The 23,687-nt window shown below is 40.6% G+C and overlaps 1 protein-coding gene across 13 annotated transcripts in view; it reads right to left on the minus strand.

Moving 5' to 3' along the window:
- The window catches only part of dlg3 (discs, large homolog 3 (Drosophila)), an 80,239-nt gene that overhangs the window by 41,681 nt on the left and 14,871 nt on the right, over positions 1 to 23,687 (minus strand). For 7 of the 13 annotated variants that reach the window (XM_085432396.1, XM_085432351.1, XM_085432361.1 and 4 more), the window contains exon 1: positions 15,337 to 16,487. In XM_085432396.1, coding sequence (XP_085288522.1) covers positions 15,337 to 15,702 — 366 coding nt within the window. In that variant the 5' untranslated portion in view covers positions 15,703 to 16,487. Of the gene's footprint in view, positions 1 to 15,336; positions 16,488 to 22,269; positions 22,381 to 23,687 lie in introns of those variants that run through there. The other 6 variants (XM_085432418.1, XM_085432406.1, XM_085432387.1 and 3 more) reach the window with 2 other exon arrangements.

Below are 23,687 nucleotides of genomic sequence, written 5' to 3' on the forward strand. Positions count from 1 at the left end.
TAAATAAAAGGAATTGATTAAAATATCTTTATCATGTTTTCTGTCAAACGTGAAGATGCATGCTTAGCTTCAAGACTATAAATAGAGAGAATAAGCCCGTTGGACTCTTTACAAATAAAGGTATGAGAGTAAACTACCTCCCAAGATGTCACCACACCCTGCTGAGAAAATCCCCCTGTGAAACCACAACTCACTGATTTGCGACTTCAGTTTTAATGCAGACGACGCAAGCAAGATTTAATATATTAATTTTATTTTTACCTCTAGGACAAGCCAGTGCAGATGCATCAGAGATATTATGAGGTCAAAGAATTCCGAGTAGAAATGCACACAAGACTTTTGGGAATGCCAGAGATGTTGATGGTCCCTCCCTTCCCCTCAAAAAGCCAATCACCATGTAGCACTGATGCATGTGCTCGGTTTCTTTGCATAAACAGGAGCTGTAGCTTTCGGGTCGTAAGATGAAGCCAGCTTTAAACCAGCATTCTATTCGAAGGCCACCAGATGGCGATAGCTGTGGCTGCAAAAAGGTTTCGGGTTCTATAGAAGTCTTTCTAACTTGACCTCTGTAACCACTTTCCTGATGACTCACTCATTCATTCATTTTGGGTTATACTGAATGAAAACTTAAAGTTGTTTTGTAAATCTAGGTATATGTGTAATATGAATTAGCATAACAGTTGCTTAGGGCTTCTGGTGGGTTTAGGTAAAGAAGCTGACTGTGTTGGCTCAGGTGGAAAAAAAAAAAACCCTTATTTTTGGGCAAATTGTTTGTAATCACATTTGACTGGTAACTCTACACTCTACACTGACCATCCATTTAGATAGATTTCTCTTGCTAGCCTAAACTTAATACCTGGAGGTGTTTTCAAGATGGCTTTGTATGAGTCCACCTAACCCAAAAACTCTTGGCTCCAGCTTCTTAAATGTAAGCACAGTAAATCTGTGAGCTTTGGACTGCTGGTCAAATCATTTGCATCATCATAGAAAGGCACAGCTCATTTCTCATTTTGAAAGGCTAAAAGAACGACTAGTTTGACACTAAATGTTAATGCGGTGTGAATGACGGGCTGAATTTCTTGAAAATCCCAAATTCTGGCAGAATGTACTGATGTTGCGTCATTCCTGTCAATCACACTGTCCCTCCCCTCCCCTCCCACATTCCCACCTGCTGAGATATTCTAGAGAACATATGCAGGGCTTGGATTTGGCTGATTACATAATTGCACATTTTAATGGTGAGTATTAATCCACAGTGGCCCATATTGGGTTTTATAAGCAGGCAGATTGGGACCCGCTGGCTCTCAGAAAGCAGGGGCAGTCGGACAATGAAGCTCTGGGCTGGAAGAGCGCTTTACAGTAGAGCTGAGGACCACTACTGTGTTCCATAATGCTATTCACCACATAGCAACTGCACATTTTTATACTGCATTTTAGTCACAGCATCATCAGCATCAGAGACATATTTTTCTGCATATAAAGAAACGATTTGCATCCTGACTGCTACAGCCGTGTGGTTGAGGGAAAAATTGTCTTGGAAAACAAGCAGGCTTTGGTCGCCTGCGTATCAACATTGCAGCCTGTGGTAATTAGCTAGCTGAGCAGCAAAGCTGCTGTGCAGCTCTGACTGAGCCTGCACCATGGCAACACACAGGGCTGTGTCTGAGCACAGGCTCCTCTCTGCTTTCCTCTCCTCCCCCTTCTTTCCTCTTCTTGTTTATTTATTTATATTTTACTAGCTCATCCCTTTCTTTTACGCCAAAAACTCTCATTTCTTCATCTCTTTCTTCCCGCTTCCCATCCTTTCCTCTCTGCCCATCTCTATTCCTAATCACCCTCCCCTGCCTACCGTCCCCTGTTGCATCATCACACAACATAAAAGACACTCGGTGGTTCACATACAGGGAGGGCTCGGCGCTGCTGCTTTCCTCGACATTCTGAATGCGGGGTGGTGAATTTTTCTGACATATGGCAATCAGTATCATGTCTTCCTGCTAAATTCCATGTTCATCTATGCTGGATTACACACAGTGTGCATTTTAAACATATTTAACAACAACATTTCTGTCAGCTGATCGAATGCAAAATGTTCATGCTGAACAAACTGCTGAAAAAAATAAGAATTGTTGTTAATATACAATTGAGTAGATTTAGGCTAAATGCTAGATTTAAAATGTGTATATGTGGTAATTAACAGTACCTATAGGCACAGCTGTAACCTCTATACCAGCTGTTCCTTCCTGTGTCTATTTTTATGCTAAAATAAACCAAGGGTGGGATAGACTTCAGCTTCTGGTTACAGTTTCACACTGAAATGGCGTACAGTAGGCTTTGACTTATAGTTTCTCTTGTTTGGTGGCTTTGTCATAAATGTTATCAAATCAGATAGCAAGTATACAAACTTCATTGGTTTAAATAGGCAGTACATGCAGTGAAAGTTTGTTACTTTTGCCAGTGCTGACCGAAGCCCTAAACTTAGCGTTCACACCACAGAGACTGTTACAGCGGGACTAAACACTTTCCTGATGAGTTTCTGGGCTCAGTTCTTACTTTCATGTTTTACTAAGTAAAACAGATGCAAGTCCATTTTTAATGTTATGATCATTTTAAGAGTCTGAACATGGTTGAAACCCTGACGTCATCTCCCCAGTCAAAACTGATCACCGTACAATGAGAAAGGCTGAACTGTAGAGAACCGTCTCTTAAAAACTGATCAGATAAATAATATAGATCTGGTTATTGCCAATTAGTTCACCAGAATGAATTTTAAACGTGTGTGGTTGCAAATTTGTGTCACTGCTCAGATGTGGTCGTTCTCCTCATCATTTTTAATCCAGAAACTTTCCAGAAAAAGAAAATTGTTCATCTACCTTTATTCTAATCAGTAAAGCAAACATAGAGACACAGACTTATCTTACTAGAAAATCAAACGTCGCCCAGGTGATGTTTAAGATGTGCCTCAAACATGGTTCGACTTTCATTTTGGAACTATTTTATAAGCATGATTTATTCAACACTGAAATGTTTCTTGGTCTATCTAGGATAGGAAGACTTTTCAGTCACTGAGCAGTAGCCACCGAGGCTGTGGCTGTAGCATCTATGATTAGCATCCTGCATACAAAGGCAAATCAAGATTTATAAAGTGTCAAAGTGTTATGCTCTGTGCACACAACCCTGCAGTTAAAGACTACAAAGAAAAGTCATCCAGTCAAGTTTTGCCCATCTGACCCTGTTACACCTGGAAAAGCACAGTTTTGTGAAAAAAGGCAGTTTGCACCTTTGAAAGTGTTGATAAGACACCTTCCACACTGGTAATAAAGAGATCTGAATGATTTCTAGCTGCTATGCTTAAACATTAAACATAAATGTTTCCTTTGTTCTCTCCTTGCATGCCTCAGCTCGTGTTGCTTCAGCTTAAAGTCAACAAAAATGTCGGAGGCAGATCTTTTAAGCGGCTGCTTATGATCATTTCTATATAATGTTTACAGAGTTTTGGTAGAGTGAAGCATCTGTTTCAAGGTTTTCGTTTTTTTAAGAGCATTTGGGGAATTCAGAAAAAGCTGGGAGCTGGGAGAGTAGTAGTGGGAAGTTTTATCGAACGCCTCACCTGGGCGAGTGATTTCAGGTTCAAGTTTAAAATGAATGCAGCAGATACTTAACTTTACTATCAAATAATTGTTGTAAGCATTAAGCTGCCATGCTATGCTACTGGCTGCGACTCGTGTAACAAGTCAGTTTTTTAGAGAAGAAAGAAAGCTGAATTATTTTGGAAAATCCACTCGGCGTTTTGCTCTACTTATCTCGTGGTCTAGGAACACCTTTTCTGCAACTTAAAGATTTCCTTTGAGAACTCTGATACACCATGTGATCATTGTCCCTTTAATTGAGAATCTTGAGTCTAACTGATAAGGACATAAGTAAGTAAAATGTATTTATATAGCACTTTTCACTGATAAAAATCACCCAGATCTATGTGATCAGACTGACATGAGAGTATTTTTGCTGCTAATACTAAAATGAGAAAATGTGGATGGCTAGCTCCTCCAGGAAAACAAGAAACCTAAACATTTATACGGGTTGATTCCCCCAACAGGATTAGCATGTGTTCCAATGGTGAGAATCAATGTTTCATTAAGCTACTGTGCATCTGTTTGACTAATAGGTACAGGTACCTACCTAAATCGCTTTAATCTGGGCAAGTAAAGACAATGATATGTGGTAGAGTTTGTATTTGGTATGTAATTTGGTATGTACTAGAAGAGCACGGCAGATATGATAAGTGTCACGGGACAAACAAAAAATAAACTCTAAATCTTCTAACGGCAGTATAATAACAAGTGACTCATTTTTTCCCGTCTCTGTGATTTAGATGTGTCTGTCTGTTTTTCCAAAATTGATGTAGATAGAAATGATTTTCCCTTATGAAAATAATATTATTATATAATATAATAATTTGTATATACAACAGACAGAGGCCTGGATAATGCTGGCTGTCAGCTTGGTGGGTGGAAACAGGAAGCCCATGTGATATAAAAATATGCTGTATGTTCATGTAACAGGAAGCTGCAGATGCCCCATGCAGGTTCTGGGGCTTGGAGAGAACCTTCTGCTCCGCATGTTCCTTCAACATACAGACATATTAAATAGGAGAAGAATATACATGGTTCTTGTAACATGTCGGCGGCCAACACCAGAGCAGCCTCAGTGCTTCTTGGCATTGAACATCATGTTTTCATTTACATCTTCTGCCACAGGTGTCCAAAGCTTTGGCAAAGGCTATGACACATGGGCCATTTTCATCTCGGACTAGACCACTCACATCAGGAGAGACATTTTTTTACTGTAGGATAAGGATGACTACTCTGAATAACTTTGTATAAAACTGCAGTGACCACTTCGTCTAAGCACCGGTTTATGTTTGCCACTGTGGGAATACATCGCATGGATGGCAAAAGTGGCATCACATCCACTGGCGCAAAATGGACGAGCCTGAGGCAAGACCACACTGCCCGTATGGGCATTTATATGACACACGTGTGCAGGAGCACAGGGATTCCCAGATGGCACAGAACTCATGTAGGGAGATTTCTGCAACACTGCTGCAGAAGACTGCAAATGGATAAAAGCGCCATAATGGTGAGTATAAATGCATGTGGCTGTGTGATGATGTCACATCGACAAGGCAAGGGACCAATGCAGGGAGCATAAATGTAATTTTGGCAGCAAAACTAAGCCACTGGACTGCCTCACTGGGTCAAGGTTTCTAATTCCACCTTTATTTGTCAACCTTCTGTATATTCTTATATGCAAATCAGTAAACAATGCAAAGAATCACATATGAGCCATCTATTCATAGTCTGAGTGTCTAACAAAAATTTTCCTTAAAAAGCTCTAAAATAGTTTATTAATATAGCTTTAAAACTGCTATATTGTGGGGTTTCTTTTATAAAACATATAAAAAGCCTGGACACATTTATCAGGGTTATTAAATGATTCATGTGGAATAAGGAGGCTGAGAATTAGCTGCCTTTGAGGGCAACGAGACCTGAAAGAAAAAAAAAATTAAGCCATTAAAAGGTTTATTAAAGGATTTTCTACAACTTGTTTCTTATTTTAGGCCATTGTTTACATTAGCTTACATTAATTTGTAAGATATGGGTTAAAATATATAGCTTTTGTTTTTGTTTTCACTTAATATTGAAATTATATCACTTTAGATAAATGCGTTTGGGATTGCTCAGGCTTGTCTTCTCTTCTCATCAGAAAATGGTATCAAAAACATGGCATTTGCTACTTAACAAAGATCTTGTTATTACTTTTGTACGGCAAAGTCATCCAAATTTAATCAATAAATGGCTAAATTTAAGGTCGTACCCCGTGCAGCAATGCATACAAATATCACCGGCCTAATCATGCTGCTGCACAGGTCTGGAGATGCTGCTGCATCTTCTCCGAACACTGCTCGTCACCCCAAGATGAAACCTTTGATTCATGTGATGTATGAAAAAAGAAAAAGCGGAGGAGGCGAAGGGCAGTGGGAGACAGGAGGGGGATGATAGAAATGAAGAACACTGAACAACAACACAGCACACACACACACGCACACACACACACACACACACACACACACACACACACACACACACACACACAAATGAGAGGCCAGACCAAATGGCTGAAGGGCTGCTTGGATAATGCATTAGACAGAGATGGCACTCAGAGCAGCTACACATGGTAAGAAATGCACTGCTTTGCCAAATGTCCTCCACACACACACACACACACACACACACACACACGCACAAACACACGCGCGTGCGTGCACGTCGGTGTAACTAGAAAATGGAACACAGACGCAAAAAAGTCTTCATTATTCTGTATGATGAAATCATGAATTCTCATCACTAAGTAAAGCTCAGAGAATTTCCTGTAGAACAGAATTTTAACTACTTGGTCATCAGCTCTTAGTATTATAATTAGTTATACCATCGGAGATCCATATATACCATGCATACATAAAGGCAAGGCGAACACTAAAACGTGGAATGAAAGCAAAAATATCCCTTTGTAGATTACTATGAATGAGTGAGAACCAAATCAGTGAAAGTAACCCTACTGCTATTATATCCTTCCTGAAAACTCTAGCAAATACTAGACAACCTACTTAACTGGTTAAAGAACCTTTTAGGAAGTGCCCATTGAAGGAATTCATGCTGAATTAGATGAATTTTAAATTTTGAGCCAAGCCAAGAATTGCAACTCAGTTGCTCCTTTGCGACAAGCAGACACGTACAAATCTGAAATATGAGCACTAAAGCTGATTCATATACATCTGCCCATTTACTTTATCTTCATTATTTAGTTAAAGCTTTCCATTTAGGCAACACTTCATTTCTCAGCTTATTTCGCAACAGGAAAAAGTTGCTCTTTTAAACAGATGGCATTAGATTTCCTTCCGTTTCCTTTGTGCTCCATCGTGCAATGTAGAGTCATATTTACAACTATGTTTTCTTGTATATCAGAAATACTCTCTCCAGTTAGTAATGCCAAGTCTTTCCCTTCTGTCATAATGTATCGTGTGAAAATGCTGAGTACTAAACTAAACATGACTTGAAGATATATACAAGTAAAAGCTTATTTAGACAGGTAGTGATTAAGCCCTTGGAGCCACAAGAGGGCTTTTAATTTAAAAGGCTTGAGCAGGAAGTATGGGTATCATTAGGAGCGTCTCAAAAACTGCAAAACAGAAGTGTAGGAAAATAATTAGGAGACTGAAACAAAGTTCCTTCTGCAAAAGAACCTTAGGTTTGGCATGACTAAGCTGCTGTAGGTACACATTTATTTATTTTTTCACAGAAAATGCTAATCCTGATTATACTAGCACTTATTTTAAAGTATTCTTTTATAACTATTCAGTAGTTACATCCTGTTTCATTGGTTGGACAACTCAGGATTTTGTGTACCTTATTGTAAAGTGTTACCAAAATAACAGCCGATATGGCGGTTGAATAAAAGCAATAAAAGCACAAGCGTTGTTGAAAGCACCCACACACCCCCACAAAAATGAAGAGGAGTCAGAAGGCTTAGGGACTAGCTCTTCACTGATATTGATTGGATATACACGTATTTCATGTATTGCAGCATGTGGGTGATGGAACTGGTGTACTTTGCTTAGGATGTTAGCACATTCTTACTAAAAGGAGTCTAGCATCACGGGGGGGAAAAAGGCTTTTATATCTGTACATACGATCTATCACAACGTTTGATTCTTTTAATAAACAACTACAGGGGTACAGGATCACCAAAATCTCATTCCATCAAAAGGCCCGCATCCCTCGCTCCATCGCTGATTCAGACGTCCAGTCTGCCCTGCACAGCGCAGCACAGTCGCATTTCTAGGCCAGTCTCTACTGTGATCAGCAAAAACCCCTTAAATAAAACAAAACAGGCAAGCAAACAAACAAATAGCACTCCCCTCCCTTCTCTTTTCTCTTCTGCTCTCCTCCCCAGCTGGCAGCGAGTGCCAGAGAGGGGAATGGGCGAGCTGATACGGGGCTGAGCCCTGGCAGGGCCTCTGACAATGACCATATGGATCACAGGGGCACGACAGCCTCGGCTTCCAGCAGGACACACACCTCCACACACAGTATCTGCCGCTTCGGGCTACTGCACCTGTAACGCTACACTAAAGCCTCTACATACATCACATAGCTGTAGAGGGGTTGCGCTAATGAGTAAACCACTTGATGAGCTTAAATCTGTGTTGGCAGAAGACACAAGAAATTTCTCTGATTCCAGCGTTTCACACAGAACCTCCATTATGAAAGAGTACGAGCTGATTCAGCTTGGTAACGCAGCAAACGGGGGAAAAAAGAAAAAACAACAACAACCGAGTAGAGGCTTTTAAGAGAGGTGTAGGAGGTGGGATTAAACACAGTTCAGCTTTTGGGTCACAGGTATAGCCGCGCTATATCACAGGTCTTCAGCTCCTATAATGGTGGCTGGCTTGTCAAAGTCTCCACAATTTGCTGACGTCAATGTCTGACTAGCCATTTCTCCGACGCTCTGTGCTTACCCTCTTTAACAGCATAAAAAAAAAGCTAACTTTTGTCAAAGTGCACATAAATATTGCAGTACGCCTTGTTTCCCTTGTAATGTAGTGCATTTCCCATGGTTCACTGTTCTCTCTTTACCCTCACACCGCATGGGTACAGAACACTGTGTTTTTGGGAAAAGGTTGGGGGTGTGTGCTTATAGTATATGTGTATATAGTTATATGAAACAGTCTGTCTGTTACAGCCTGTAGCAGCGTTTTTAATCCATTGTTTTCAATCCAGTGGAAAGATCAGTGTAAACTGTCAAATACCACAGCTGCAAGTACAAAAGAATAGTAACCAAACATCTATGCACCATTTCAGTAGCAGAAACATGTTCATCGACATTTTTTTCTCCTATCCTATGTTGTCATGCTGCCAAGTGAGCATGCCAGGGTGAAATATTAAGACACTAAAACACCGCTAAGAGGCAGCAGCTGCTGCTCCTTGAAATGTGCAACAAAGTGAAAAGCTTGGTGCAACAAATCGTGGACCTGGAATGCTGAATTTGCACGTTTGTATCGCAGTTTTCAATATACTGGATGATAACACACAATAACATCCTTGAGCAATGTCACGCAGTGCCTTAACATGTTGGAACATCGTAGCAGTTCCGAGATTATGAAGAAGCAATTTCTTTGTTCTACTTCTTGAGTTTTTACTTTGTAGGAAATTCTAGTGGGGTTTTTTATTGATTGCAAAACAAATAGAAATATAAAAAAATACAGTTGAGAAAAATCAGTCAATACTAATAGTTAAATTAACAATTTAGCTATCTGCCAATGCTGGCGCTTTTTGTTTGCATTGTTTTTGCTGTAGTTAATCTACCTTTTGGTCTGCGGAAGCACAGAATTCTTCATTTAGCTCCCTAGAAAACTATAAAAATATATGAAGCATAGCAATGATGTCAAACAACAGATACAGATTGGCGAGTACCACATTTTAAATGTGATCTTATTGGAAAATAAACTCAGCCAATAGGAAGCACTAAATCTTTCATATCTCATGTTGATTTCATATTTTGCGGTTTGGCTAGATGGTTTAATATACGCATTCACTTGCACTGAACTGATCGCTGTAATGCAGTAATTTGGGTAGGAAAATGTAAAACATTTCACCTCCTGCATGGTTAAAGCAGGCAAATCAGTTTGAGGAAAAAGGTTTTGAAACCTTCTACATTGATTACTCCAAATATGTGATTTAATTTTCACTTAACTCATGAGTGAGTGAGAATCTCCTTCCTACAAACATTTTTCTGCTCATCTGTATTTCAGGGATGCCTGATTGAACAGCCTTGCTCAGGTCATGCCAGTCTCCATTAGGTTAAAATAACCGATTTTTGTTATTTTAAAACATGAATTTTCTTCTTTGTGTGTTTCCTTGTGTTGGTCGTTGTCTCTGAGTCTCTGAGTTAGCAAAACAGCCCCAAACCATGGTGCCCCCTCTCCTGTAAGTCCAGGTGTTTTTTTCTTGTAGTGGACACATAAACAAATATAAAGTTGTAGGCATTTCTGCAGGTGTTTTAACGTTACTCTCGGGTTCTTTTTCACCGCTTTCACGCTTGCATGTTGTGCTCTTGGTGTGATCTTTGCAGGACGCCCACACTAGGGAGAGTAGCAAGAGCTCTGAATTTGCTCCATTTGTAGGCATGTAGATTTATGATGAACACTGAGTTATAGAAACACTTGTGTAGCTGTTGCAGCTGCCTGAATCTTAATGACTACCACACTGATAGCAACAAATAGTCTCAGGGTTTAGGTTAGGTTCTGGTTGACATCTACTCGTTTTTTGTTTTTTTTTTAAATCAGAAAAAACTGTAGTGCCAAAACGTATGAGAAATGTTCTAGGCTGTGAATATTTGTCTAATTTAGGTTGTGGCTAAGCCAAAACCCAATTCTTTTAAGCCACACTGCCAATCTCATCTCATTCAACAGCTGAGCTTTTGGGTTCACTTACTTTTCCAGCTTGGACTTTAAGTAATTACTCGATACAGTCGAGACAGAAACTGTGTAAGCGTTCTTCATTTAGCGCGTTAGTCCATAGTTAAGACTTACAAAAAGATCAGATCACATACATCCTGATAACTCTAAACTTTTTCCTGAAAAATGCAAGCTGTGACTCCAATTGTGTGACGTTACAATGAAAAGCAAACGCATTAAAAAAAAAAAAAAAAACCAACCAAAACTGAGCCCTTGTTTACAGCAGGTTCCGAAACGCTTCACAAGGTTAAAATGAACACAGGACCTGAGCTACACATTGAAAGATTTCAGAGAGTAATTACCAGTACACTATATCTGCCTGTTTCTGCCTCCTACTAAATTTAAAATGCTGCTTGGGGTGAGTGTGGGAGAGAGGGAGGAACAGGCTAGGAACGAAAGGTCTTCAGATGAAATGTTAATTCAACACTGACGCTAAAGAGCGATGTCTAAAAGCACTGACACTGTAGGGTGGCAGCAGACAAGCAAATAAGTGGGCTTTTATAATTTTATCGGTACATGATACTGATTCATAAGGGTTTAAACTATAAAACATAATAAAGCTTGGAATAAAACACAGAACACAAATGTTAAAACCTGGAAAACAATAAAAAATAGATACAGACTTGAATGAAGTCATCCAAAGTTGATGATGGCACTTTTTCTTACTAGGTTAGGAATCTGTGTTTCAGACTCAGATATCAGACCAAGAAAGATGCAAAACTACTTCTACTGCAAACCTTTTTCAAAAAGATTTGGGCCGTTGTGTAAAGTGTAAATAAAAATAGAATGATTCTCAAACATTTAAACCCTATATTTATTTGAAAGTAGTAGATGATAAGAGATAAAAAATGATCAATTTTGTTGTTTTCTGAAAAATGTATATCTTTGGTTTGAATTTAATACCAGCAACATATTTATAAACAGCTGTATCATGGGTAATAAAAGACAAAACTCACATGTAAATTTGCTTAAAATTTCAGGTTATTAGATAAGAATTTTGAGTTGGGGGTCTCAACATAACTCAAGCATTAGACATAATAATATGAAATTGAGAAAATAACTTGAAATTTTAGGTTATTAATCCATTACTTTAAGAAAAGTACCAGAATTTTTTTTCTTACGGATGGCATTCTTTTTCCAATAGTAGAAAAAAGCTGAATTAAAATGTGAAATTTGTTTTGTAAATGATGGATGATGGAGAAAAGAGTGAATGCGTTTGATCAGTAAACATTTCAAAAATCAGTACTGGTAATGGGGGGCATTAGGGCTAAAAGCTGGAGTAGCTTCCATATCCTTTAAGGCACCTTTAATGAAGAACAATATATACCAGCATTAGAGCATCTAATGCTGCCATCCAGCCATCCTTATTTTACCAAGACAATGTCAGACATTGTTATCACATGCTAGAGCAACATGGCTCTATAGACTGCTATTATTCACCTCCTAGAGTTGTCTCAACCTCAACCTTTATAAATTTGCTTCTTGCATCATACTGAAAATAAGTTTGCATTTAAAATAAAAACAGACAAAAGAAAGTGCTGCAGTTTGAAATTCATGTTACCTTTGTACTAACTTCTAATGAAATATATAGTTGAAATTATAAGCAAATAATTGCAAAACGTCACAACTTTTAAGAACAGCTGTGTGTTAATTTTGTATAAAACTGGGCTGGAGACGATAACATCTCCTGCAGGTGCAATGATGAAAAATGCCATCCATCATGCATTAACATTCACACCAAATTTCTAAGGAAACACATGGACATAGTGAATGCTGTTTCATCCAGATTACACACTGCTTTTCTTTTTCCTAGACAAGCTCATAGATAAACCCCTCCTTGATCTGATGAGGAAAATTCCAAGCCTTAGACTAAGCCTTTCGAGATCACAGTTAGAGGATCCAGCTCAAGACCTCTGGACGTGGAGCACACGCAAATCCCATCCGTTAATGCTCTCTGGGTTGCTGTCACAATAATGGCAAATCAAATCAGACTGAACAAAATCTCATCAGACAGATGTAGAAACCAATGATACCGATAAATCAATGCGACTGTAAAAAGACGCACGAACACACACATGCACAGATTTCAGATTGAGGCCTGAAAGCTCCCAAGTCGTAATCACCTATGGGAGTGTTTGGCATGGAACGCCCACCACGTCTGTGCATTCATTTAAAATGCCACAACCACTACAGAGACATGTTATAAACAACAGGTCTGGCAAAGCGTTCTGGACTAAATCTTGATGCTAATAAATAAAGTAAAATCCAATTAATATTTAAAGCTAATCATAGCCATGGAGTTGGAGAACACACAAAGACAGATTGAAGCCCGCAGGGGGAAGAAGGAGCTTTCTGACTGATGCTCCCAGTAGACTGAGGTCTCTATTTTTCTCAGATTTAAATTCAAAAGCTCTTGTTTTAAAGAATGTTCTTATAATCCCAGCAGAAATCATCCATAATTAAACTAGCAAGCTCATGACAAAAGCAACACAATCATTCCCTAAATAGATGACAGAGGTGGGGTTGCCTGATCATTTCCTCACATATGCATGAAATGTTCATGGCTACAGGAGCCATTTAAAAATGTCAATGATCCAGCTATAAAAAGCCAGCTCATACAATTCTCAATGACTGTGCAAGGTTATTACTTTTCATGCTAGCATGCCCAAAACATGAGTTGTTATGAAAGCTATAAGCTACAAGGATGTTGGGCGTGTGTGTTACTGCCCTGCTCTCTCTGGCTGTGTTATAGGTAGTGGGGGAGGGGGAACGTTCACTTTTCCCTAGCTAGGATGAGCAACGGTGAGGAGGGCCAGGAGGGCGGGGGTTATGGTGGGTGTGCATTTCTACCCATGCTGTGCTATAGCTCGTTCATGGGATGGGAAGCGCATATATGTAGGCCATTCACATGCCTGTTTTAGGAGATGGAGGGACAGATGCTTGTCCACAGTGTCAGTGCCTCTCCTGCTTCTCTCTCTGACAGCACCACCAACTGCCTCCTCTTACATAATCCCCTCCCCCTTCTTCAGGGCTGCTGCCTGCATTTATTGGCTTATTTCTCTCTTTTTTAACCTTTGCATTTTTACCCCACTAACCCCCGCTGCATGCCCCATTCCCTGACTCATTATCCGCAATTCCGCTATTTTTATTCCAGTGAAGAAATGTAAGAAATGTAGACACTCGTATATTCAAGCCATGAATGCCGGGTTGGATACGCTTTTTTGCAGAGTTTTTATGCTGGTATGTATTCACACGACAGAACGAGAGAGCAGGGATCCTTCGAAAGGATAGCACAAGCCAGGATTCGACTGAGGGGTTTATCCATTAATGGTGCTGTTTCAACAGGATAAGATCACTACATGAATCACGATGCAGTCGAAAGAGATTTTTCATCAAGCAGATGCTAATTTGCTCCAGTTGTAAGTTGAATATTGAACAAATACGCTGGAAAACCAAGGGGTAACACTGACGGAGAGTAAAATTCTCCATGTAAGGAATAAATGCTTACATAATCACATCTGCTTTGAGCTTTCAAATGTGTGAAACATGAAATACGCATGACTGATCTGGATGTGGCTGTAATGGAATAGATTTAAATGGATCATGCACAAGACAGAGAGAATGTCCATTTTCTTTTTTTCGCCTCCTCAAAGCTAAAGCCTCTCCTCCATGTAGTAATCTGCTAATATCAACCAGGTTGCAGCTCATACGAGGGCTCAGCTCAGGAGGAGCTTTCTCCACTGTGCTGCTGAAATTTCAGCCTCCATTTTCTTCTCACCTTCCTCACTTCTTCCTATTCTTCTTCCAAAACCAGGCTCAGACACAACAGGGGGTGAAATACAAATAATGCAGTGGCTTCACTTGCCGCAAACACAGGACTGCACAGGCACATACTTATGCACAGCAAGATCCATTCCTTGAATCTCATGCTCACCGAGCAACCCTTCCCCCACCCAAGCTCAATCTCATGCTCACATACATGCACCTTCCTTAATTAAAGCCTGTGCTCCTGAAGCTATTCTGACCTTCCATCAACTGTGATTTACAAATACATGTAAATAAATGGAGGCAACAGACACAAAATGGTGCACATGTAAAGAGGCAGTTTCATTCACACTGTGCGACACATAAAACAGGCAGCATTTAGATTGCGTCTCATTCTCTGTTTGTATTACACAACACAGTCTATTGTGATGCTTTGAAGCACAATGGCCTGCAAAAAATACAGGGACTGGCATCAGAGATGGATTTCATCATCCCTTCCTCCACTCTAAGCTAATTAGACAAAATCTGTTTTTTACATCTAATTTCTTTGAGTCAGCTTGTAATGTCAGGGTTACCGACTAGAGGGCTAATTCACAATAATTGCAAACTGCCTCTCGGTGCTGCTTCCATGAATGAAAATGCACCATTTCTTTGGCCTGTGGTAACTGCATCAGCATAAGCCTTTGACGACACACACACTTGGTGTGTTAAACCTATAAGCATTAGTCATCTGCGCCCAATCCAAAAATGAAGATCATCTACATGCATGTGCCGTGAAGCTAGATCAGCTCTATTCTGCTCTACAATGCGAAATACACAAGCGACAATTAGGAAAGAGAGGGCTTGAGAAGAATACTAAATCTGAATTTTCTTCCTTAAACCGACAGCTTCAGCTGGCACATGATCATTTCTGTTTTACTATGGCAACAGCCCCTCTGATCTGCCTCGTCAGGTCCCACGAGCCTGAGCTATGTAACAGAGTGAGGAAGAGGAGTTACCTGGTCATACCACTCCCGGTTGGTGCAGGTGCACTCGGGCCACCATCCTCCTTGTCCACTGGAGTTGTTGCCATTTACTTTGGGGCCACCCTTGGATTGGCCCTTTGGGTTGGGGCCTCCAGGGCCCCCACCAGACATAACCTTGCCCTTACTTCTCCCTAAAGTGCCCCCTCCTCCTCCCATGCTTCCACCTCCCCCTGAGGCTGGAGGGGGTAAGGTCTGGCCTCCACCATACCCAGGTGGGTATCCATAGGGCTCGGCCTGCCAGTCTCCTCCATACGACGGGGCGTCCATCCTACGCAGGGCAGCCATACGGGTCACCTCATAACATTCTGGGCACTTGCAGCAGTGGTGGTGTTTGTGCATGCTGGCTGTGCTGGCTGGGCTGACGCTGAGATGAGCGGCGTGGCACTCTGTCTCTGCTGCCTCCTCAGATCTCACACAGCACGCTGTGATCGGCTCACAGAGCGCTAATGCCGATGGAAATAACACTAATCACAGGAATTTCTACAGATTTTCCCTTTTCGTCAAATCCTGTCACTCTCCAGTTTATTCCTTCCGGACGCAGAAAAAAAAACGGACTGAGAGGGATGGGAAGCAGCGACAGGAAAACAAAAATACAAAATGGGCACGTAGTCTTTGTCCTCTTGACGTTGAAGATCAAAGGAAATATTTAAAATATTGTATACCGCCACACAATCAGAGACCAGCCCTGATGATAGAAATTTCCTCTTGCTTCTCTTGGTTCACAGTGATACGCATATAAATTCATAGATATATAGATATTTTTTGTTTATATATCATATATATTTACACACACAAATACATATAAAAATATTAATATAAACAGACAAGCACAGATACAGATATGTACAAGGATAAATGTATATATATATAAATATCTATATGCGTGTGTACAAATATATATATATAGATATATAAACAATATGTATAAATAAATGATATCCGCAGATGAAAATCTTCAGTTAATTCTTGGTATCTTCCTGTTCTTGTCAAAATCTCACGGCTTTTTTTTTCCTCCTGCGTTGAAAATCGTTGTCTTTCGCTCTCTGTCTCTTTTCTCAGCCTGCAGAGAGGAGCTGAGCACTGGATTGCCTCTCAGCCAGCTTGCCCTAGATGTGGATTATTCAGAGGGATGTGAGCTAGCAAGAGCGAGATAGTGAGAGAGAGATATAGAGCAAGAGAGAAAGAGAGAGAGGGAAGCAGGAAGGGACGGAGGGGGTGGGGAGGGGGAGATATGTAGCAGCATCCCTCTAGCACCTCAGCCCTGACAGCCACAGCCAATCAACTTGCAGCGCCGCCATCAGCAGCAGCAGCAGCACCAACAGGACTGAGCGCTTCAGTAGCTGCTCTTAAAGGGACCGCAGCACCCAAATCTCGCTGCTTCCTGCCTTGAGTGAAAAGGCACTTCTTCCCTAATCAAAACACAATAAAACATTGTGTGTGTGTGTGTTTTTTTCCTCTTAATATTTTAAAGAGAAAAAGGTCAGGAAGTCATAGTCTGCAATCTGCCAATGCAGTACTCAGCCTCTGATCCGCAAATTCTGAGTCTAATCCATGTTTTCATCAGACCAATGCAGCTGAAATCCAACTTGCAATGAGCACCCCTGTCATTCTGATCACTGGTCATCTCCACGGTCATCCTTAGTTCAGCTGCAGCCTGAACAGCTTTCTTGTGCTAGTAATTGTCAACCTCAGGCTCTGTGTCACAGTACACATCTGTAAATACTCTTGCAGTGGAAGTAGGTGCAGGAGATGAAAATCCCTTTTCTCCTCAATATCATGGCTCTCAGCAGAGGATGCATTTGAATCACGTTGCATTACTTTAAAGCGTTCTTTCGTTTCAAAGCGGCACCGCTGTTGCATTATTTTAATGGCAAGTCCTGCGCGTGTGCAGGACTGGGTCAAAAATAAGCACGGCGAGGGAAAAAGTGCACTCCTGATGCCTCGTATAAGAACCATAGGGGAATTATTTCATGTTCACAATGATGACATCAACACATGTGTACGAAACCAACACGATTACACGCTCGGGCTTTCAAGTGGGTGGAGGAAGAGATTGAGAGTGAGAATGTGTGAGCGGAAAAAAACCCCACTATATGGCTTTCATGTATCTGTGGCAGTTATATTTTCAGTAATGCGATAGGACTGCTTGTGAGCCATTTTAAATGCTTGTGAACTCGTGGGCTGATCACAGCTAGATACAAAACATCCTGACACTGAGGGTGAAGGGTTTTTTTAGTGAACTGAGAGGGAATGTTACAATGTCGCCATTAAAGCCCTGTATACATGCATTATTAATGAAATGTGACGGGGAACAGAGCTGGGTGTGTCTGCATGGGGGAGAGGGTATATTTATACATAGTCTGCATGTTACAGTGCATATATACATTAAAGCAAGAAGCCTTTAAAGTGTGTTGATAGACACCATATTGCCATATTGAAAATCTGACATATATAAATGCCTATCCGTGCAACCTTCCCGTTAAACTGAGCAGGACTTTGAGGGCAAACTGGATTGTGTTGCAGCCCTACCAGGAGGCACACACAGCAGGCTCAGGCTCACTTAATTACATGCAAGAGTAACTCACTTCATTATAATGATATCCTCTCACTCTAACCTGCAGAGATTTTCATTTTCAAGCAAAGAGCAAAAAGAGGCATTTTTAAACAGATGCTGGAAACCACTGTATGAGTTACATCGTAGGATGTGCAGCCACATATGCCGCTGAATTGAATTAGAGCGGCGAGGCGGGGCTTTGAAGCAGCAGCCTGGAAGACCAATGTAAGCATATCGATCACACTACACATGACAGATCACATGTTGCAAGCATCCTTTCCTAAAACCCCTTTCTCCTGTCTCTTATAAACTGTCCACACTGCATTTACCAGTCAGTGCAATCATGGGGTGTGCAGTAAGAAGCTACCTTTATACATACATATATAAAGGTAGGTATGGGCAGGACAAGAAAAGAATAACCACAGATTGGTAATCGTCCACATACAAACACATGAACAGGTGTGACCAGTTCACATATGCAGACAAATCTTAGTACCTCAAAGAAAAGGAAACTGTTTCAGTTCCATATTATAGATGGGAAATACAATTTAAGAGCTGCTTTTCTGTACAGTTCAGTACAGAATACAGAATTAATACAGGAAAATGATTTTGCATGAATTAAATTGTACTGGGCAAGAAATGTCTTGATGGATAAAGCACTGTCTGTACTGATTGTTTAAAGTTTATAAATGGAGGATAACGGACGCATTAGTGAATATAGTGTAATCAAATACCATTGCCCTGGATTAAATGCAGCTTTTGCAAAGAGTATGTTTGCAGAAGATGGCCTCCCCTCCCTCAGCCTGGTTCTGCCGGAGGTTTCTTCCTGTTAAACGGGAGTTTTTCCTTCCCACTGTTGCCAAGTGCTTGCTTATTCTTTACCTTACAATATAAAGCACCTTGAGGCAACTGTTGCTGTGAACTGGTGCTATATAAATAAAATTGAATTGAACTGAATTAAATGTGTCCAGAGTGTGTAAGAAAATCCTTGTTAATATTGTGTTCAGGCAAACAGCATTAGGTGATTTATGGCTAAAACTAAGACTGCGACCTCTGACCCTCTGCTTGAGTTATGACACACGGGAGGAGCACATAATTTGCTTTTTGAACAGAGATGCTTCATTTCAGCTTTCGGCACCCCCGACACAATCAGCTCAGCAGCAGCCTTCACAGCTCTCTTATTACATGAACCCACCTGGACACCCTGTAACAAACACACGCTATCATAACGAGCATTACAACCCCCCCTCCCAACCACTGCACGGACCATCTATTGAACTTTTCAGTCATTTCTAGGCATTTCTCAGAGAAGCTGTGTAACTGCTCCTTCGTCACCTGACCGGATTTAGCACCATAAAAGGACAATCGGTAGTGAGGCAGTCTTAAAGAGGCAGCTCCCAATCAACACATAATAAGATCTTGTACTGTAGCCTTAACCAACTGTAATAGGGGATGAAGAAACAAGTCTCTCGGGTATCATTACATCCACTGAAAGGAATTCCCAGATTATAGAAGAATATGTGAGATATATATTTCACTGACAGGTGATGTGTTGATGGGAGGCAAGTAATTCGCACAGGGTGAGAAGACAGCAAGTCAGTCAGTCTAATTCAAATGAGTGAGATCATTTAGATTCGCCACAATGCTCTCCCAGCATTTCAGAAGCAGAAAACTGAGGCTACATGCCTAAGACTCCTATTAATAGGCCTTAGTGGCAGAGAACAGCTGCTCCACCACACACATGAAACTCCAACTGATGGAATAATGAGAGAGAGAAGCATACACATGGAGATAAATGAAGGAGACAGGAAAAGAGGAGAGTGAGAGATTTTATCAGAGCTGCAAGGATAAGGAACAGTGTTTATGCAGATTTCGTACACGCATAAAGAAGAGGCAGGAAAAAGAGCAATAAGAAAAGGGGGGGTTGGTTCAAGTAGGAGGTTATAGGATCAGGTGAAAGTAGCTGATAAAATGTGATGAAGGTGGTTGAGGTCCACTGCAGATGCCGTAACAGAGGAGAAACCGAGCTAAGGTGCCCTGTGTGTGGGCAGAAATGCGATGACTAGAGGGGGCATTACTGAAGCATGGTGCTGAACAGAAGGGGAAGTAAAAATAGAGAGAAGAAAAACAGAGAGATGCTGAGAAAACAACAAAGTGCTTATGCATCCGTGAGTGCATGGGAATGCAAAATAAACTGTGTAATTACCCATCCACCTTGCCACAGAGTGCAACGCTTCTGAAATCACTGTGCTTGCTGAGTGTGCATCATCACGAATGTGCTCAAAGCATGTACGGCATGACAGCAGAAGAGAGCCAGATGGAGGGAGAGAGGAGAAAGAAAACAAAGACGCAAATTAAAAGAGGAATGAAAAAGACGGGATAAAACATAGAGAAGAGCGAGGGGAGAGATAGATATGGAGAGAAAGAGAGTCAGAGCAGTCTGTAGGGATGCAGGCGGGGGAGGAATGTGGTTTCCATGGCAACCCGCGGAAGGCTGAGCTCTGGGTGTCCGTTCCAGCTCTGCACTGCACCGGCCCTCGCCTCTCAGCCGCCTTGCTGTCTCTCTCCAGCCTCCCCCACTATAGCTTTCTCTTTACACCCCCATTCTCTCCCTTACAGTCCCTCCCTTCCCCTGCGCCTCCTCATCTCCCTCCTTCATGTGAAAGAGGGAGTCTCACACACACACACACACACACATACGCAGCCAGCTCCATATTATCCATACCAGAATCAACCTGTGCTGTCACTGTTTTATTATGCAGGCATTATCATACAAGCACAATGAATCCATGTGCTCGCAGCCACAGCCTGCATCACCTCATCTTTTACCTGGTCCAAGTCCACTAATCCAAACGCCCCCCTCACATACACCCACACACACACACACACACACCTACTGCACTAGTTCTGGGCTTAGCTCAAAAGCCAACGCCTGCAGCCACTGTGCTGCCATGTGCCTCTGGCCGTGCTGTAATGGGGAAATGCGTGTGAACACGGCGGCCTTTAAAAGCACTGAAGAACATGGCAGCCTACTGAGACATATCTCTCACATGAAAGATGAGGACTGAGCATGTTGCTCGTGTAAGCATCAGATGAGCCACAATCCTTTAAAGAGACCGCTTGGCATTTGGAGAAGCATCATTTTGGTATCACTTTGGCAAGAAGCTTATCTGCTGTCTTGCCAAAAGTTACAGCACAATAAAACAAGAGGTGCCAGGTAATTAGCTTCTTTTAGCAGGACTGAAAACAGCACATTTAATTTTTTCTATCCAAACAAAAATCATAATCCACACAATGTAGTTTTTACATTTTTTTTCACTTGGAGATCAAACAAAGAGAAGGTGTTAATCTGTGAAATTTATACATGTTGGTAATATGGATTTTGTGACATTTTGACAAGCGAAGCCAGTTTTTTCCCACTGTTTCTAGTCCGAAACCAAAGTAAACTTCACATCTAATAGACAGACATGAGGGCGGTATTTGCCTTTTACCTCATAGCAAGCTAGTTAAACAAATAGTACTTTGGGCTTTTGTCTATCTATCTGAAAACATGTGCTGCACTTTTGTTAACTCATAAGAAGGACTGACATCCAAGGTTGAGTCATACTCATGCAGCAAAAAAAGTTAAAAAACTAACCCTGTTTATAGTCAGCCTATATGATAAATCAATGCATTTTGTAACTTTTGTCAAGACATGCTCACTTGTTGTTGTAAAAGTTGCATGTATACCAAGAGGTCAACAACTGATATTGGTTAAGAAGACACCAGAGCAAATCTTTCTCTGGTGGGAGAAGTTTCACCTCTCACCGTACTGTCTAGAAAATAAAGGACTAAGCAGAGCAATTAAAGATGGCTTTCGGGAACCAGTGAACGTTCTCCAGGAGTCAAATGTTGTCAGGTTAGGGATAGTCCAAACTTAGAGACTGTGGACAAGAAACCAATGACTACATTGACTGAAGTACGGTAGTCTGACATTAAACTGTGTGGAAAAAAAGAACTATCATAGTGAATAACGAGTGACTAAGAAAACGCTGATTCAGGGACAGCATATATTGCACAGTCTTAAATTACTTATTTAAATCTTTTTAAAACCAGCCCGTAGCTACAGTGAGATCCTCAGCATGGTGAATTATATGACCACATATTTTAGGCCTTTAAGTGTTTTATGATATACTATTAACCACGGTGTTCAGTATTACCATAATAAAAAGCTCAATAACTGTCGTGGAAATTTTGTAAGCATCACATCATCAGCGTCACAGTATCGTCTTTCTGACGTTTAATGGGATCATTGAGCAAAAGTTGAGTTCATGACAGTCCATGGAAGCAAATCTTTGCTTTGCGTAACTCACCTTTGGCACGTCGACATGAGAACGAGCCACCAAACCAGAAACTCGCTCCACTTTTTGAGGGCTGCTCCTGCTGGTCACTCGGACCCGGGACACACTCTGTCCCTCTTGATCCTGCAGGGGACACACATAGTATTTGTTTTTCAGACAAGTAACGTAAAAATATTGTCTTGCAATAACATGGACACGCTTGTGGATACCAGAAAAGATAATCATATACATTAATTTTCAAATGGCATTAAGTATATAGGTAAATGATGCTCTTCTGCATAATTTGTTAAAGCAGTCTGGTCAATCGCCACTGACCTCTGACATCAACAATGCACTTTCTCCCTGAGAACTGCTGCTCACTGGATATTTTCTCTTTTTTGGACCATTTTCTGTAAAAACCTAGAGATGTCTGGGAAAATCCCAGTAGACCAGCAGTTTCTGAAATTGCTAGACTAGCCCGCCCAGCAACAACAACCATGACACATTCAGAGTCACTTAAAATCACTTTTCTTGTCCGTTCTGATGCTCAGGTTGAACTTGAGCAGGTCATCGTGACCATGTCTACATTTCTAAATGCACTGAGTTGCTGCCATGTTGGCTGACTAGAGATTTGTGTTAGCAAGAAGTTGAACAGACATGTCTAACAAAGATAGTGAGTTTTGTTGAATATATTATTATTATCATTCATAATAAATCCTATGAAAAAGATGTGTAATATGTTATACAGATTTACAAACTGTAGTACTAATTTAACCAACAGGAAATGCTAAATATGAAAAAATCACTCTGAAATCTTTTTGAAAACAATTGCAGAACTCAAAATTTTGAAGTGTGCATCTATTTTTTAAACAAAGTATTATGTTTTCTGTATTAGGTATTCGGAGTAGATTACATGTCTTGTAATCCAAACATAACATTACTGATCCTAAACATGACATTAACTGCATTTGTAAATAATCTGACAACACCAACAGAGCTAGGACGAACAAGCTAGCTTAGTTTAGCATAAAGAGCTAACAGCTAATCTAGCTATGTCTCAAGTATAAATTTATCAGTCTACCAGCACCTCTACAGTTTACCAATACAGTATATACTTTTTTTTTTTTTACCTTCTTTTGTATTTTTAAATTATTTAGTCTGTCAAAGATGCTTCCTGAACCCTAAGCAGGACTTCTGACAGACATTTAACAATACCAGGCTAGCTATTTTCCAAGTCTTCAGGGTTTATGCTAAAAAAAATAGTCACCTACTAGCTCTTGTATCATAAAGAGAAATGAGCACATGTATCCTATTAGTGTTCTTAGATTTCTGCAAGGAAACAAGTTTGCTTATTTAAAACTTTTTATGTAATAATTTTAAATACTTTTTAAATTTAAAAAACAGTCAGGAGTGACTCCCAATCTTGTGAAATAACATTGTGTTGAAGAGAG

This window comes from Copadichromis virginalis, linkage group LG2 (genome assembly GCF_057382275.1).
Source record: "Copadichromis virginalis isolate Kocher_CV1m ecotype Utaka linkage group LG2, C_Virginalis_male_GT1.1, whole genome shotgun sequence".
Classification (NCBI taxonomy): Eukaryota; Metazoa; Chordata; class Actinopteri; order Cichliformes; family Cichlidae; genus Copadichromis; species Copadichromis virginalis.